General features: G+C 40.2%; 1 protein-coding gene across 4 annotated transcripts in view; it reads left to right on the forward strand.

The window, feature by feature from the left end:
- Positions 1-18,758, forward strand: part of IZUMO1R (IZUMO1 receptor, JUNO) — a 93,941-nt gene that overhangs the window by 18,279 nt on the left and 56,904 nt on the right. Inside the window, exon 5 of one of the 4 annotated variants that reach the window (XM_072795063.1) lies at positions 15,938-16,068. The exons of the other annotated variants lie outside the window; for them this stretch is intronic. Coding sequence (XP_072651164.1) covers positions 15,938-16,053 — 116 coding nt within the window. The 3' untranslated portion in view covers positions 16,054-16,068. Of the gene's footprint in view, positions 1-15,937; positions 16,069-18,758 lie in introns of those variants that run through there. 4 annotated transcript variants of the gene reach the window in all.

The following is an 18,758-nucleotide window of genomic DNA, read 5'->3' on the forward strand; positions in this document are numbered from 1 at the left end:
CAAACTATGGATAGAGACTGCCTCTTTCCACCCTGGTCACAACCCACAGCTTTCTCTCACTGTCTGATGATAAGGGCTCCATAACTTCCTTCTGAACCCATGTTTCTCTTTTGAACACTGGAGTGAGGATGAAAGGAGAGTTTTGGTTCACTCCACCAATGCCACCCCTCAATTTGGATAAATTAAAGGTTCCAATCAACAAGCAATTAATAACAAGATAACCTACAATGAATACCAACATACAGAGTGGAGAAGATAACTGGTTATTAGCCACCTGGGTTACTGCTCCTACTGTTTCCACAGGAACCACTAGAACAGCTTGACCCTACAGGTACAAGGCAGTGGAATACATGTGAGTAGAGGAGCAGGGTGCATGGAAATAAACGAAGCTTACCAAGTGAGAGCAAACAGAGGCTATTAATTCAGAGTTTGCTATAACAAGGGAGTCAGCTACCATCCTTTGCTGTTTAGTAGAGATTCAAAGGCAAGCAGAAGCTTTACAGAAAAAAAAAAAAAAAAAAAAGCATGGAGATACCTTCAGGTAAGCTCTGATTGGAGTTTGTTAGCAGAGGGAAGCTGGAGGCTTGATAATTAGAAGTGAAACATGTTATATAATTGCTTTGGAAAGCATATTTGGCTTTTTAAGCTTGGTCCTGAATTGAAAATAGGATAAAAAAAATCAAGAAGTTGTTGAAGTCAGTTGGGAAGATGGTGGAGCAGGAGGACCCTAAACTCACCTCATCCCTTGGGTACAACTCAATAACATTCACATCAGTGCAAATAATCCAGAAAATGACCAGAAGACTGGCAGAACAAAGTCTACAATTAAAAGTAGAGAAAAGTGTTGTGCCCAAGATTGCGAATCCGAGAAACCACCAAGGAGCCCACACAGATGCAAACACACGAGGGTTTATTTACAAGATCAAGCTTGGGTCCAAGTGTACCCAACACAGCAGAGCAGGGACTTGGACCCTGAGGTGGGTTTTAGCTTAGTTTTAAGGGCTGGTCTAGGGGACCTCCAGAAGGGGTGGAGGAATTTCTCAAGTTCTGTTTACATTCTGATATGGGGCTTTCAAGGGCATTGAGCTCTGTTCTTATTCTAATAGGGGCTTCCTGTCCTTGGCTTGGGCTCTGTTCTTATTCTAATATGGGGCTTTCTAGGACATTAAACTGTAAACTGTTTTCTTCCTGTAACTGAAGTAAGGTAAAGTTCAGCTCTTATTCACAGGGGCCTGGGATGGCTGTACTTGTGCTAATGCTGAACTTAAAGTGGAATGGCCTTAATTTTCTCGGCCTCCACAAAAAGGCCACACTGAAGAAGGTAGGACTGGTGAAGATGTGATCTGGGAGTGAAAGAGACCATGACCATCCATAAAGGGGGAGGGAACTGGTGGTGCCAAGAAGGGTGAAAAACAGACTTTTACACCAGGAAGCTCCCTGATGAACAGGGAGGACAAATCCCCATGACATTTGCCTTTGAAAGTGAGAGGAGCCAATTTCATGAGTTCTTACAACCAGCTGGACTTAAAACCTGGAATTTAAAAAAAATCAGTGTTAGGAAGTAGAATCCTTGCCCTTAAAGAGATAGCACGACAAATAGCCCTTGCAGAAGTGTAGAATAAGCACTATGAAAAATGCCAGAGGCAGACAGGGAGAGTGATTTGGCCGTCTCAGAGCATAGCATGGAGAGACAAGGGTCATGGAGAGAGCACTCAAGGAACAAAGGACCTAGCAGGCACCATTTCCTCTGCCCATGGCATAAACAATGGCCACCTGTGGGAACCAGCGCTGCCTCAACACTCATTACCTAACTTACTTACATGAAGCCCTAACCCCTACACTTTAGTGGATCCACCCTTCTGAGTCAAGATGGCCTTGGTCCCAGTGCTGTGGGCCCCTTTCCCCAGAAGACTGGTGCAAACCCTACCAATCCCAAATCTCACCTGCATGTTTTGTGGGACCTAAGTTCTGGGCAGGTCTCATTTCACAGGCAGACCACCATACACCTTGTTAAAATGCACCCCACCCTGGCCGGGGACCAAACACTGCCCATAAAAGGCATAGAGAGCCTTTGTAGAAACTGGACTGAAGGGAAATGAGGCCAAGACTCAACAGCAGAGCACACATAGCCCAGAAGAGACATTCCCTGAAGCAGCAGACTCTGGGGCACAGAGGCTACCACTGCAGGATATGACATGAACTGCTTCTTCATAAGACTATTACTGTTCAGAGATGTAGCTGATTTTCCTAACCCACATAAAGAGAAACAGAAAGTCAGGCAAAATGAGGAGACAGAGAAATATATCCCAAATGAAAAAAAAAAAAAAAAAAAAAGGACCAAACCACAGCAGGAGACCAAAGCCAAACAGGTATAAGTAATGTGCTTGATAGAAAATTTATGCTAATGATCATGAAGATACTCATTAGACTTGAGAGCGTGGAGGATATCAGTGAGACCCTTACCCTGGAGATAAAAAAAGAACCATTCAGAGATCAATAACACAATAAATGAAGTTAAAAATACAACCAGATGGAATTAAATAGGCTATTTGAAGCAGAAGGACAAATTAATGAACTGGAAGACAGAGTAATGGCAAGTAATCGAGCTGAAGAAAGGAGGGGAAAGAATATTATGCAGATTGAGAATAGTCTTAGGGAACTCAGTGACTCCATCAAGCATAATACATTCACATTATAGGGGTCTCAGAAGAAGAAGAGAGAGAAAAGGGGGCTGAAAATTTATTTGGAGAAATAAAAGCTGAAAAATTCCCTAACCTGAGGAAGGAAAGAGATATCCAGATCCAGAAGGCATAGAGATGTCCCAAAAATTCAATGTCAAGAGGTCCATATGAAGACACATAGTAATCAAAATGGCAAAAAGTAGTGATAAAGAAAATTTAAAAGCATCAAGAGAAAAGACAGTTACATACAAGGGAAACCTCATAAAGCCATCAGCATATTTTTCAGCAGAAACTTTGCAGTCCAGAAGACAGTAGCAGAATATATTCAAAGTGCTGAAAGGGAAAAATCTGCAGCCAAAAATACTCTATTCAATAAGGCTATCATTCAGAATATAAGGAGAGATAAAGAGTTTCTAAGACAAAGACTCACTAAGGGAGTTCATGGCCACCAAATCAGCCCTATGAGAAATATTGAAGGGGATTTTTTGAACAGAAAGGAAAGATCATAAATGAGAGTATGAAAAGAAAACAACAACAACAAAAGAGTAAAAATAAGTATTTCTGTAAAAAATAGTTAAGGGATTCATAAAACAAAAGGATGTAAAATATGACACCATAAACCTAAAATGTGGGGGGCCTGAGAGAAGGAGGAGTAAAGAATGGATTTGAACTTAAGTAACCATTAACTTAATATAGACTGCTATATGCAGATCTGTGGTTAACAGAATGGTAACCACAAATCAAAATGGTAACCACAAAATGGTAACCACAAATCAAAAACCAGTAACAGATACGCAAAGAATAAAGAGAAAGGGGTTCAAGTATATCACTAAAGAAAGCTAACAAACCATGAAAGAGAGAAAGTGAAGAAAGGATCAGAGAAAAATCTATAGAAACAACTACAAAACAAGAAACAAAATGACAATAAATACATATCTATCAATAACTACTTTGGACATAAATGGACTAAACACTCCAATCAAAAGACATGGATAAAAGAAGATTCGTCTTCTTTTAAAAGAAATGGATAAAAAACAAGACTCATCTATATACTGTCTACAAGAGACTCATTCCAGACCAAAAGACACCTACAGATTGAAAGTGAGGGGATGGAGAAATATTTATCATGCAAATGGATGTCAAAAGAAACCTTGAGTAGCAGTACTTATATTGGACAAAATAGACTTTAAAACAAAGACTATAAAAAAAATAAAATAAAATAAAAATAAAAAATAAATGAAACAAAGACTATGACAATAGAGAAGAGAAAGAAAGTATGTAATAAAGGGGACAACCTAACAAGAGGATATAACAATTGCAAATATTTATGCACCCAATATAGGAGCACCCAAATACTTAAAGCAGTTAATTACAAATATAAAGGAACTAAGTAATAGTAATACAATAATATTAGGGGACCTTAACACCTCACTTGCACTGACAGACAGATCACCCAAACAGAAAATCAGCAAGGAAACAGTGGCTTTGAATGACATACTGGGCTAGTAGTCTATCACAGATATATTCAAGATGTTCCATCCTAAAACAACAGAATACACATTATCATCAAGTGCACATGGAACATTCTCCAGAATAGTTCACATATTAGGCCATAAAAGAAGTCTCAACAAACAAAAAGAATCCCAAAGTCATACCATGCATCTTTTCTGACCATAAAGCTATGAAACTAGAAATAAACCACAAGAAAATATCTAGAAAGAGCACAAACACATGGAGGTTATATATATAATATGCTGCTAAACAAGAAATGGGTAAACCAAAAAATCAAAGAAGAAATTAAAGATTACTGGGAAAAAAATGAAAACGAAAACATAAATGGTTCAAAATCTTTAGTGTGTGGCAAAAGTGCTTCTAAGAGGGGAGTTTATAGAGATACAGATCCACCTCAGGAAGCAAACAAACAAACAAACAAACAAAAAAACTGAAATAAACAACCTATCCTTACACCTTAAGGAGCTAGAAATAGAAGAACAAATAAAACCCAAACCCAACAAAAGGAAGGAAATAATGAAGATTAGAGCAGAAAGAAATGATAAAGAAGCTAACAACATAATAGAAGAGATCAATGAAACCAGGAGCTGGTTCTTTGAAAAGTTCAACAAAATTGATAAACCTCTAGCAAGACTCATAAAAAAATAGAAATAACCCAAATAAATAAAATCGCTAATGAAAGAGAAGAAATAATAACAAACACTACAGAAATACAAACAATTGTAACAAAATGTTATGAAAACATATATGCCAACTAATTGGCAAAGTTAGAAGAGATGGATAAATTTCTAGAACAAATAACCTACCAAGGGATCCCTGGGTGGTGCAGTGGTTTAGCGCCTGCCTTTGGCCCAGGGCGTGATCCTGGAGACCCAGGATCAAGTCCCACATCAGGCTCCCAGTGCATGGAGCCTGCTTCTCCCTCTGCCTGTGTCTCTGCCTCTCTCTCTCTGTGGCTATCATAAATAAATAAATAAAAATTAAAATAAAATAACCTACCAAAACTAAACTAGGAAGAAATAAAAAATTTGAACAAACCAATTACCAGAAATGAAATTCAATCAGTAATCAAAAAACTCCCAACAAAGAAAAATCCAGGCCCAGATGCTTCACAGGCAAATTCTACCAAACATTTAAAAAAGAATTAATACTTATTCTCAAATTTTTCCAAAAAATACAAGAGGAATGAAAACTTCCAAATTTATTCTATGAAGCCAGTATTACCCTGATACCAAAACCAGATAAAAACACCACACACACACACACACACAAACTACAGGCCAATATCTCTGATGAATATAGGTGCAAAAAATCCTCAACAAAATGTTAGCAAACCAAATCCAACAATAAATTTAAAAATCATATGCCAGGGTCAAGTGGGATTTAGTCTCAGAATGCAAGGGTGGTTCAATATTCACAAACAATCAATAAATCAACCAACAGATACATCACATCAATAAGAGAAAGGATAAAAACCATATGATTCTTTCAATAGGTGCAGAAAAAACATTTGAAAAAGTACAACATCCATTCATAATAAAAACCCTCAGGCAGCCCAGGTTGCTCAGCGGTTTAGCACCACCTTCACCCCAGGGCCTGATCCTGGAGACCCGTGATCAAGTCCCATGTCAGACTCCCTGCATGGAGCCTGCTTCTCCTCTGCCTGTGTCTCTGCCTTTCATTATCTCTCTCTCTCTTTGTGTGTCTCTCATGAATAAATAAATAAAATCTTAAATAAAATAAAATAAAATAAAAACCTTCAACAAAGTAGGTCTAGAAGGAACCTATCTCAACATAATAAAGGCCATATATGAAAAACCGACAACCAACATCATACTCAATGGTGAAAAACTGAGAGCTTTTTCCCTAAGGTCAGGAACAAGACAAGGATGTCCACTTTCACCTCTCATTACTTTTCATTCAACCTAGTATTAGAAGTCCTAGTCACAGCAATCAGACAACCTAAAGAAATAAAAGGCACCAAATTGGGAAGAAAGAAGTAAAACTCTATTTGCAGATGACATATGCTATATATAGAAAACTCTAGGGGATCCCTGGGTGGCTCAGCGGTTTAGCTGCTTTTGGCCCAGGGCATGATCCTGGAGTCCTGGGTTCGAGTCCCACATCAAGCTCCCTGCATGGAGCCTGCTTTTCCCTCTGCCTATGTCTCTGCTTCTCTCTCTCTCTCTGTATCTCTCATGAATAAATAAATAAAAATCTTTAAAAAAAGAAAACTCTAAAGAGGTCACCTAGGTGGTTCAGTGGTTGAGCATCTGCCTTTGGTTCAGGTCATGATCCTGGGGTCCTGGGATTGAGTCCCACATCAGGGTCTCCGCAGGGAGCCTGCTTCTCCCTCTGCCTATATTTCTGCCTCTATCTGTATGTCTTTCTTGAATAACTAAATAGAAACTTAAAAAGAGAGAGAGAGAGAGAGAGAGAAAACCCTAAAGATCCCAACAAAAATCTATTAGAACTGCTAAATGAATTCAGTAAAGTCACAGGATACAAAATCAATATACAGAAATCTATTGTATTCCTATACACTAATAATGAAGCAGCAGAAAGAGAGCTTTAAAAGCAATCCTATTTAGAATTGCACCAAAAACAATAATCTAGGAATAAACTTAATGAAAGTGATGAAAAACCTGTACTCTGAAAACTATAAAATACCAATGAAAGAAATTCAAGGTGATATAAAGAAATGCAAAGATATTGCATATTCATGGATTGGAAGAACAAATATTGTTAAGATGTCCATACTACCCAAAAAATCTACAGATTTAGGGGATCCCTGGGTGGCTTGGTGGTTTGGTGCCTGCCTTTGGCCCAGGGCATGATCCTGGGGTCCTGTGATCGAGTCCCATGTCAGGCTCCCTGCGTGGGGCCTGCTTCTCCTTCTGCCTGTGTCTCTGCCTCTCTCTCTCCCTCTCTCTGTGTATCTCATGAATAAATAAATAAAATCTTTTTTTAAAAAATTTACAGCTTTAATGCAATCTCTATCAAAATACCAATAGCATTTTTCACAGAACTAGAACAATCTTAAATTTATGCGAAACCACAAAAGACCTCATATAGCCAAAGCAATCTTGAAAAAGAAAAAGAAAACTGAAGGTATCATAATGTCAGATTTCAACTAATATTGTAAGGTAGTAGTAATTAAAATCGTATGGTACTGACATAAAAATAGACACAAAAATCAATGGAATAAAACACTAAACCCAGAAACAAACCCACAATTATATGGTCAACTAATCTTCAACAAAGGAGGAATGAATATACAATGGGAAAAAGTCTCTTCAACAAATGGTGGTGGGAAAATTGGATAGCAACGTGCAAAAGAATGAAATTGGGCCACTGACTTTTATCATACACAAAAATAAACTCAAAATAGATTAAAAGGCCTAAATGTGAGACCTAAACCCATAAAAATCGTCAAAGGAAGCATAGGCATTAATCTCTCTGACATTGATGGGCAGCCCAGGTGGCTCAGTGGTTTAGTACTGCCTTCAGCCCAGGGCCTGATCCTGGGGACCCAGGATCAAGTCCCACATCAGGCTCCTGCATGGAGCCTGCTTTTCCCTCTGCCTGTGTCTCTGCCTCTCTTTCTCCCTCTCTGTGTCTTGAATAAATAAATAAATAAAAATCTTTAAAAAAAAATAATAATCTCTCTGACATTGACCATAGCAACATTTTTTCTAGATATGCCTCCTGAGGCAAGGGGAAATAAAAGCAAAAATGAACTAATGGCACTGTCAGAATAAAAAGCTTCTGCACAGCAAAGGAAACAACCAAAACTAAAAGGCAATCTGTGGAATGGAAGAAGATATTTGCATATGACATTTCTGGTAAAGGCTTAGTATCCAAAATATATAAAGAACTGGTGCAACTCAATACCCCCAAAACAAATAATCCAAAAAAAAAAAAAATCAGCAGAAGACATGAACAGACATTTGTCCAAAGAAGACATCCAGATAGCCAATGTATGCATGAAAAAATGCTTAACATCACTATCATCAGGGAAATGCAGATCAAAACTACAAAGAGATATCACCTCACACATGTCAGAATGGCTAAAATCAACACAAGAAACAACAGGTGTTGGAGAGGATGTGGTGAAAAAGGAACCTTATGGGACTCTTTATGGGAATGCAAACCGGTGCAGCCACTGTGGAAAACAGTATGGAGTCTCCTCAAAATTAAAAAAAATAAAAAATAAAAAAAATAAAGAACTACTTTATGATCCAGCAATCACACTACTGAGTATTTTTCCAGAGAATACCAAAACATGAATTCAAAGGGATAAAGGGATACATGCATCCCTATATTTATAGCAGCACTATTTACAATATAGCCAAACTATGGAAGCAGCCCAACTGTCCATCAATTGATGAATGGATAAAGATTGCAGGGGGGGAGGGGCTATTATTCAGCCATAAAAAAAAGAACGAAATCTTGCCTTTTGCAACAACATGGATAAAAGTAGAGCATATAATGCTGAGTGAAATAAGTCAGTCAGAGAAAGACAAATACCATATGATTTTGCTTATTTAGAATTTAAGAAACAAAACAACCAACCAAAGAAAAGAGAGAGAGAGAAACCAAGAAACAGACTCTCAACCATAGAGAACAAACTAATGGTTACCAGACAGGCAGTAGGTTGGGGGAATGAGTAATATAAGGGATGGGGATTAAAGAGTACACTTATCATGATGAAATGAAATAAAATGAAATGAAAAAGAAAATCAGGAAGCTAGCAATCATTGACCAAGTATTGACCATCCTGGGACAATTGGTGCAGAGATTTCTTGGACTGGTTATCGAGGACTTCTCTTGTAATATGTGGTCTGGTCATTGCCCATATATGTTTTCAGTCATTTTATTTTATTTTTTTATTTATTTTATTTTATTTTATTTTATTTTATTTTATTTTATTATTTTATTTTATTTTATTTTATTATTTTATTTTTTTAGTCTTTTTATGTTTAACCACTGTAGTTGGTCTGATTTCCTACAGCTACTCAGGGGCCACGCCCAGGAGGCAGCCTTTCTGTCCCCAGGTCCTAGATGTCCTCCATGGAAGACTCCCATCATTAACTTGCATAGTTATCTACTGCTTTGTAACAAATTACTCCCAAAATTTAATGGCTTAATACAATACTCATGATCATAGCTTCTGTGTGTCAAGAATCCAGGTGTGGCTAGCTGGTCCTCTGGCTTAGGGTCTCTTATAAGTATGCAATTAAAGTATCACTTGCGTTTTAAGTCTGTTCAGGTTGCTATAACAGAATACCTGGACTGGGTGACTTATAAATAACAGGAATTTATTTTTCACAGTTCCAGAGGCTGGGAAGTCCAAGATCAAGGTGCTAGCTCATTTGGTGTCTGGTAAGAATGTGCCTCCTGGTTCATAGACTTGGGTCTTTTTGCTGTAACTTCAGAAGGCCGAAGGGTGAGGGACCTTTCTGGAGTCTCTTCATAAGGGTGCTAATCCCATTCATGTGTTCTCCATGACTTAATTACCTCCCAGAGACCGCACCTGGGTGTTCATATTTCAACATATAAATTTGATGGGGAGGAGATATAAATATTTAGTCCCTAGCACCCCAGTTCTTTTTTTTTTTTTTTAAGATTTTATTTATTTATTCATGAGCGACAGAGAGAGAGAGAGAGAGAGGCAGAGACACAGGCAGAGGGAGAAGCAGGCTCCATGCAGGGAGCCTGATGTGGGACTAGATCCTGGGACTTGGGGACCATACCCTGAGCCAAAGGCAAGGGCTCAACTGCTGAGCCACCCAGCCATCCCAGCATCCCAGTTCTGTAGTCATCTTAAGGATCAACTGGGGAAGCATCCACTTTTAAAGTCCACTCACAACTCTCTTGCTCACATGGTTGTTGACAGGATTCAGTTTTCTGAGGCTTATTGCGCTGAGGGCCTCTGCTACTCATTGGCTGCTTATTGGTCTGAGGGCACTTTCAGTTCCTTTGCCCTGTTTCTCTCCATGGGTCTCCATAGTCCACAACATGGCAGTTTGTTTCATCAGAGCCAGGAAACCAAGAAGAGCCAGAGAAAGAGAATGCAAGCAAGACAGAAATCAGAGTCTTTTGCAATCTAAACTTAGAAATAACATCCACTTGCTTTTACCATATATTCTATTCCTTGGAAGTGTCAACTCTAAATCGTCAGGAGGCAATAGCTAAGCTAAAGCATTTATTTGGGATCAAAGAATTGCAATTCAGGGTACACAAATTTGGGCAGCAACTCAAACAGCAAAAGTCAGAGGTTTTTAGAGACAAAAAGGGAATGCTTGTATACGTTGTTTGCAAAGAATTTTGATTGATGTTGGTGGCAGAAAACTAATTTTGGCTAAACATAACTGGTTGCTAAGGCTATTGCTAAGCAAAAGTCTGTTACTGCAGCAAGTGGTAAGCCTTGCTCACAGAGCCTTTGGAGTATCAGCAGTTTGGCCCTTTTCAAAAATTCATGGTTCCACCAGTAAGGATATGCATAAGGCCCACCTCTTTAACGGCCTCCCAGCTCATTTAAAAATCCCTTGACCCAAATGATGCCATTTTATTTTACCTTTCTCAGAAGCAAAATATTAGGTCCAGCTCACACTCAAGGGCGGGATGATGCAAGAGAGTGAACGTCAGGAGTAGAGATCATTGGGGGCCATCTTGGAAGCTACCATAAAACTCTGTCAAATAAAAATCAGATATAGATGAGTAGGATACTTCATTAGTAAGGATTATTGCCAGGAGGGAAAGGATTATTGCCCTAAGGAGAACACTGATGAAAAGATCAGCAAACATCTCAAGTTTGGGGAAGTGAGTTTTCTTTTATAAAGCAGAGTATACAAGGCTAGAAAGAACCCATGGGGTAAAATGGGATAAAAGGAGCTAGTACACTCACGTTTGTGTAGCAGTTCAGACGATGACCCTGAGGCCAGCCTCTTTTCCAAAAGGACATTTAAGGAAAGGCTATATGCTGGCTGAAGCTGCGGGGTGGCCTGAGAGGACGGGAGAACTGTATCCCCGGTTCAGTTAAGAGCATTTTGTTCTTATTGATCGGTGGGAACAAAAACAGTTCATCAAATCATTTATCAGGCCAAAAATGGGAATTTGGATAATAAAGAGGGTACCCAGGAGCCTTATCCGACTCTCATGGGAAGTGTGGTTTCTTTGTAGCAAGCCATTTCCTGGAACAAATAGAGTAAGGAGGTTTCTTTTTTTTTTTTTTTTAAGATTTTTATTTATTTATTCATGAGACACAAGAGGGGGCGGGGCACAGAGACACAGGCAGAGGGAGAAGCAGGCTCCACTCAGGGAGCCCAACGTGGGACTCCATCCAGGGTCTCCAGGATCAGGCCCTGGGCTGAAGGTGACGCCAAAGCGCTGAGCCACCCCGGCTGCCTGAGTAAGGAGGTTTCTTAAGCTTTCCTATTTAATCCTGCTCAGGTCAAATTCAACATCATCATTTTCCTTCCCATCCCTCCTGCTCCCAGCATGGGGGTGCTTCCACAAAGGCCAGCCAACCTTGGCTTGGCTCTACATCCCAGTTCTTGGCTCAATAGGCTGCCTGCCTCAGGCAGTTTGGGAGGCAGAGGGGAGAAGAAAGATAAGAACAGAAAACATTTACTGAGCAGTTGCAGGTGTCAGGAGTGTATTAAAAGTTTTTTCCATGTTGTCTCATAAAGTTCTTCTGTAGCCACTTCCAGTTCCATCTCATTCCATCCCCAGGGCCCCATGCCCTGACACCCTGACACCCTCCACCCCCAGTCATGAACTCAAACTGCCCCTCACTACTCAGGATGCACTTGCAATTCATAGGCTTCACTGTATTACTATTATTTATAAATAATCCCTAGACTGCAGGCTTGGTGACCCATTCAGTTTTGCCAGTTCCTGGATCTTCCATTTTTTTTTAATCCGTAAAAACGGAGACTGGAGACATGTACACTGTGTTGGGTTTACAGAATCTTAGATCTTCTGTTCTTCAGGTGACCACAAACCACTGGAAAACAGCCAAGCCACATCTCAAATCCCATCTCACAAAAGGAAACTTCCCCAACAATGGTACTTATCAGGCCCTTCTCATTGTAACAGAATCTTCTGCAACATTCTACCAAGGCCACCCTCCCTCTGACCCCACCACAAACAGAGCTCCTTCCTGCCCCAAAGCAAACCCCTCCAATACTTGGCTGTTTGAGGAGCTTCTTATCTCCTTTCCACAGTATTCTAGAACCCCTTGACATTCAAATAACTCCTTCGCTTCTCCAACCATTTCCAACTTCCTGGCACCTACCATAGCATTTTAAATTCAACCTATCCAACAAGGGAGCCATTTCCTATGAGGAAGGCCATAAAACACTGCAGATTGGAGGAAATGCAGAATGTAAAGGAAGGTAATCGCATAAACAATGCTAAGAGCTGCTTGGCTTTGGGGAGAATGACTCACACAATCTGCAAAACTACTCATTAGAATACAGAAGTAGAAAGTAAGCATATACTAAACCCTTTTGTTTTTTAAAGCAGTAAAAATCTATTGTGTCAGGAAACAGCTTTCTATAAAGATTAGTCTGTAGCTTCTGCAACAACAGTATAGGCAAACCGTTATGCTTCACAGATGAATTGCCTTTTTTACAGCTTGAAGGTGTATGGCAACCCTATGTCAAGCAAGTCTGTTGGTACCATTTTCCCAACAGTATTTTCTTACTTTGTGTCACATTTTGGGAATTTTCATAATATTCCGAACCTTTTATTATATTTGTTATGGTGATCTGTGATCTGTGGTCTTGGATGTATTGTAATTATTTGGGGGCACCATGAACCTCGCCCATATGAGGCAGTGAATTTAATTGATAACCATTTGGTGTGTTTTGATTGCTCCACTGAGCAGTCATTCCCTGCTTATACCCCATCTCTCTCCTCTCCTCGGGCTTCCTTATTCCCTGAGACACAACAATATTGATTTAGGCCAGTTAATAACCCTACAATAGCCTCTAAGTGTTCAAGTGAAAGAGTCAATCAATAAAGCAAATTTCATTGTTGTCTTCTTTTAAGAAATTGCCTCAACCCCACTAGACTTCAGCAACCACCACCCTGATGAGTCAGCAGCTGTCAGCATCAAGGCAAGAACCCCCACAGCAAAAAGATTACAACTCACTGAAAGTTCAGATGATGGTTAGCATTTTACAGCAATAAAGGTTTTTTTTTTTTTTTTTTTTTTTTTTAATTTATGATAGTCACACACAGAGAGAGAGAGAGGCAGAGAGACACAGGCAGAGGGAGAAGCAGGCTCCATGCACCGGGAGCCCGACATGGGATCCGATCCCGGGTCTCCAGGATCACGCCCTGGGCCAAAGGCAGGCGCCAAACCACTGCGCCACCCAGGGATCCCAATAAAGGTATTTTTAAATGAAGGTATGTACATTGGGGTTTTTTTAGACATAATGCTATTATTGCACACTTAAATAGACTATAGTATAGTGACAACATAACTTTTATATGAACCAGGAAACCAAAAACTTTATTCAACTGACCTCATTGTAATATTCACTTTTTTTTGTGGTGGCCTTGAGCCAAACCTGCAATATCTCCAAGGTATGCATGTACACAGTAAAGAATGCATTATTATCTCTGTTTTTTTAATGAGATTACCAAATCTGGGAGCACCTTCAAGGCTACAGAGCCCATAAGTGGCAGAGTAGAGTAGTTTACAGACCAGCCCAACTCCAGTATGCAATGAACCCATGTACCTACCTTGAGTGCTTCTCCCCAGCCCCCACCCACCCAGTGCTGTGTATTCCTGGAAGGCATGATGATATTTAACAATTATTTGTGCAACTTACATGGGCTTTGTACATTTATCAATCCTCAGTATCTCAAATTCTAGATCTATGGAAACCTATTGGTTGGAAATGGTTTCAAATGCACATAACAGAAAATCCAAGGAATCAGGGCTCAGTTAAATAGGGCCTTGCTCTAGTCACATAACAATGTTTTGCTCACCTGGAGGTAGATGGCTGGCTTAGGTTCAGTAGTGTAGGACAGCATCTCTGGAATTCTCTTGAACTTTCAGAATGAGTGTTGGGTTAGTCAACAGGCAATGTTGGACACAGGCCTTTAGAGGGCATCTGGTCCCAAACCTTCACGTTACTGGTGAGGAACTGTAGCCCAGAGAAGTTAACGGACTCATCCAAGATCTCACAGCTAAGTGGCCAAGCTCAGGTTTAAACCCAGACTCCCTAAACTATGGCCTTTTCTGTTTCTAAGAGCTGATCCTCCTGGGATCCTGCTGTCTACTGGAACTAACCTGATAATGGATTTTGAATTGGTCTTTGATCACCCATATCTTCACCAGATTAAATGGATTTATTCATAACCTAACCTGAGATTTCAATGACTTATTTCCAAGTGGTGGTGATAATGGTGGAAATTACAGTTCCTGTGTTATGCAGAGTGAGGAGAGATGGTTTGGAGGCCAGGGCTGGCAGTGCCTCCTCACTCATATAGAAATTGGTAACCAAGTTAGGATGTCCATACCAAACTTCTCTCTAACCTTCTAAACCCAAGAGTGCTTTAATAAAGAATTTGTCTTATCTATGTCCAAGGTTCCTGGCATGGAGCTTCCAAAGCCCTTGGAATTCCCTGATTGATAGCAATGTTTTGTTATGCTACTGAAATGACTCATGGTGGGCCCATAGAAAGCTTCAGGCTGGGACTGACCACTGAAAAGTCCAACTACATCATTAGAGTTTTGGAACTTGGGCCAGCCTAACTTCTGGGGAAGGAAGAGGAGCTGGAGATTGAGTTCAATCACATGCCAATGATGTAATGAACCATGCCTCTATAATAAAGCCTCAGTAAAAACTCTAGACACCAAAGTTCAGTGAAGCTTCCTTGTTGGTGAATACACTGATATTCCAGGAAGATGATACCTGCCTTCATGGGGAGAAGGCAAAGAATCCCTGCATCCCTCTCATACCTCACCCTATGTGTATCCTTTATATTAACTGTAATCATAAGTATAGTGCCTTCTTGGGTTCTGTAAATCTCTCTAGTGAATTATCCCACCCGAGGGAGCATGGGAACCCCTGAATCTGTGGCCAGATAGTCAGAAGTGTGGGTGGCCTGAAGGCCCTTGAAACTGTGGCTGACATCTGAAGTGAGGGCAGTCTTGCAGAGGAGTTTGCCCTGATCCTGCAGGAGCTGTGCTCACTCTGGGTAGTCAGTGACAGAACCCAGTTGATGTTAGACAAATTGGGGTAGAAATGGAGTATCAATTCAGATTGACTCCCTCCTTTCTTCTAGTGATGTTTACAACCCCCTCTCTGAAGCAATAAGTCTTACGGCCAAATCTGAAAGTCTTTTTTTTTTTTTTTTTTAAGATTGTATTTATTTATTTGACAAAGAAAGCATGAGCAGAGGGGCAGTGGGAGAGGGAGAAGCAGAACCCCCACCCTGTGCTGAGCAGGGAGCCTGACATGGGGCTCTATCCCTGGGATCAAGACCTGAGCCAAAGGCAGATGCTTAACCGACTAAGTGACCCAGGCACCCCCAAATCTTAATGTCTTTAAGGACTGTTGAGGATGGAAAGGAAAATGTCTAAGAGGGGAAATACAGAAGTCTTTGTAAAATATTATCTGTGTTACATAGATATCCAATCAATTTGGATTCTTAGTTACTCTGTGCTAGGCACTCAAGAGAATTCTAATGGAAAGGTAAGACATAATTTCCTCCCCCAGGCAGCAACCAAGTTAATGGGATAGAGACAGACAAGCAAAGAAGCAATTACAATCCAAAGAGCTCGAGGAAGATCAAAGTTCTGAGCTTTCACAGGAGAGGGACTCCTAACCCCTAACTTTGGAGTCAAAAGGTAAGGGGCACAATCCTGAGCTGATACATGAATGACATAGGAGTTAAAGAAGAAACTCTTGGTAAATAAGGGACAAAAGCAGGAGGGTCTGTCTGTGCAGAGGTCCAAAACATTAAGGAACTTCAAGTCAATAGTTCAGTTTAGCAGGAGGTGAGGCTTTGTGAGCAGGTTGGCAACAAGGACCACTAAAGCATTTCAGTCAGAAGATTACAGGCTTGGCTTTGGGCTACTTTAACTCATGGCATGAGGAATTAATTGGATGGGACAAATTGGCACTTAGAGGCCAGTTTGGAGACCATTGGGTTACCCAGGGGGAGGTCCTGCCTTATTCTAAGCTCTGGCTAAGAATAGGAGTTCATGCACTGATAACTGATCATTCACATGTTCACTGAGGTATTTGCTTTTGTGAGAAGAACCCTCAAGCTAGATGAGTAATTACTAAAAGTGAGATCCTATGAAATTCTAATCTACCCAACACACAACAGCATGCATAAACATGTCCATGAGTGTGACAAAAAGAGCTGCTTTTTTTAAATTATTTATTTATTTATTCATAGAGATGCAGAGAGAGAGAGGCAGAGACACAGGCAGAGGGAGAAGCAGACTCCATGCAGAGAGCCCGACGCGGGACTCGATCCCAGGTCTCCAGGATCATGCCCTGGGCTGCAGGCGGCACTAAACCGCTGCACCACCGGGGCTGCCCAAGAGTGGCATTTCTTTCTTGTGTGGTCAACCCAGTGGGTTTGACTGCTCAGGATCTGGCTCTTGAGAAAGGGTCATAACAAGAGGAGAAAGATGTATTTTCTTCTAATGTGAGAGGAACTTTATAAAAAAAGAGATGGGGCTCTTCAGTATGGGGGTAACTTAGTTTTAAGAGCCAAGCTAATGTTGAGGCCAGCAGTGTCTATCCCTGCCCAAGGCAGCCTCACAACAGAATCTAAATCTCTTGGTACTCACAGTGTGCTCCAAAACAATGGTCTTTAAACACATTTGGGACAGATACCCCCTAAACAAATCAATAACAAACCAAAACAAAAGTCTCAAGAATGGGATCTAATAGGAATGAAGAATGGGAAGAATGAAGCCTCACGAGTACCAAGTACAATGACCTTGTAAGATTAAGTGAGAGAGTGAATAGAAAGTCCTGGCAGCACAGTATCTGCCAGAGTCTTTGTTCCATCAACGTTAATTCATTTTGCCTTCCTTTCTGAGCTATGTAGGGAATCTGACAGATGATAACAAGAGTTTCCATTTATCGAACATTTATAAAATTACAAAAGAAAATAGCACTTTATATGCATTATTTCATCCTTACAACTGCCCCATTTTACAGATAATGAAATCAAGGCTCAGAGAAATTGAGTTGCCTAAAAGTACACATGGGTGAGATGGATTTAAGCCCCAGTTTGTCTAACCCTTGAAGAGCCATGGCACTAGCCACCACACCCTCTACACCTTCTGGCTTCAGAGTCACAGGGTGAGACAAATCCTCAGCAAAGGACTCTTCACTGAGCCCTACTTCCCAAATGAGCACCTCTGAGGAAAGAGATTTCTCAGCCTTCCTAAGAAAATGATTCCATGTCCTAAAGCCTCACATTGCTCAGAGAACTCTCTTCTGTCAAAACTTAATGGCTTCTTATTGTAATTTCTTTCTTTTTTAAAGATTTTATTTATTTATTCATGAGAGACACAGAGAAAGAGGCAGATACAGAGGCAGAGGGAGAAACAGGCTCCCTGTGGGGAGCTCGATGTGGGACTTGATCCCAGGATACCAGTATCACTACCTGAGCTGAAGGCAGATGCTCAACCACTGAGCCACCCAGGTGTTCCTCTTGTGGTAATTTCAACTCAGTGCTTCTTCAGTTGAGCTGGTAAGGCTTAGAATAAAATGAAGTTTTAAAAAAATTTTATTCAAATTCAATTAATTAACATATAATGTGCTATTGGTTTCAGGGGTAGAGTTCGGTGATTCATCAGTTGCATGTAACACCCAGTGCTCATCACATCACGTGCCCTCCTTAATGCCCATCACCCAGTTACCCTGCTTCCCCATGCTCCTCCTCTTCAGCAACGCTCAGTTTGTTTCCTATGATTAAGAGTCTCTTATGGTTTGCCTCCCTCTCTGATTTTGTATTTATTTATTTATTCATTTCATTCATTCATTCATTCTTTGAATAAAATGAAATTGAAGTGTTATTTCAACATACTTGTGTCTCTATCCTTCATAAAAGACTGCTCCATCTTTTTTTGGACTTGTTGGCAATGGTGACTTATTTCTTACTTTCAAGATCTTGCTCTAGCTAGTAAAAATAAAATGTTTTTTCCCCCAGGGGAGGAGGGTAGCAAAAATAAAATTATTCATTGCCAAGGGAATAAAGCTCAAAAATAATTTTTCTTTCAAGAGAATCCGGAGGAAAAAAAAAGAAAAGAAAAGAAAATCTAGCATGTTGTCTAAGCTATTGGTTTCTTCTTCTCTGTATTTTTTTTGTAAGTACTATACTTTTTTTATTCACACTGAGGTTTGAGGGCAACATTACATCCTACATATGCTCAGATTAGTTGATTTCTAGCCCCATATAATTCTAATGACAAATATCCACCAAACAACATACACTGAACTTTCATTATTTTATCTGAAAAAGAAGAAAAAACAAACTGCTCAGGTCTCCCTCTCACAGAACAGCAGATCT

Source organism: Canis lupus, chromosome 23, assembly GCF_048164855.1.
Source record: "Canis lupus baileyi chromosome 23, mCanLup2.hap1, whole genome shotgun sequence".
Classification (NCBI taxonomy): domain Eukaryota; kingdom Metazoa; phylum Chordata; class Mammalia; order Carnivora; family Canidae; genus Canis; species Canis lupus.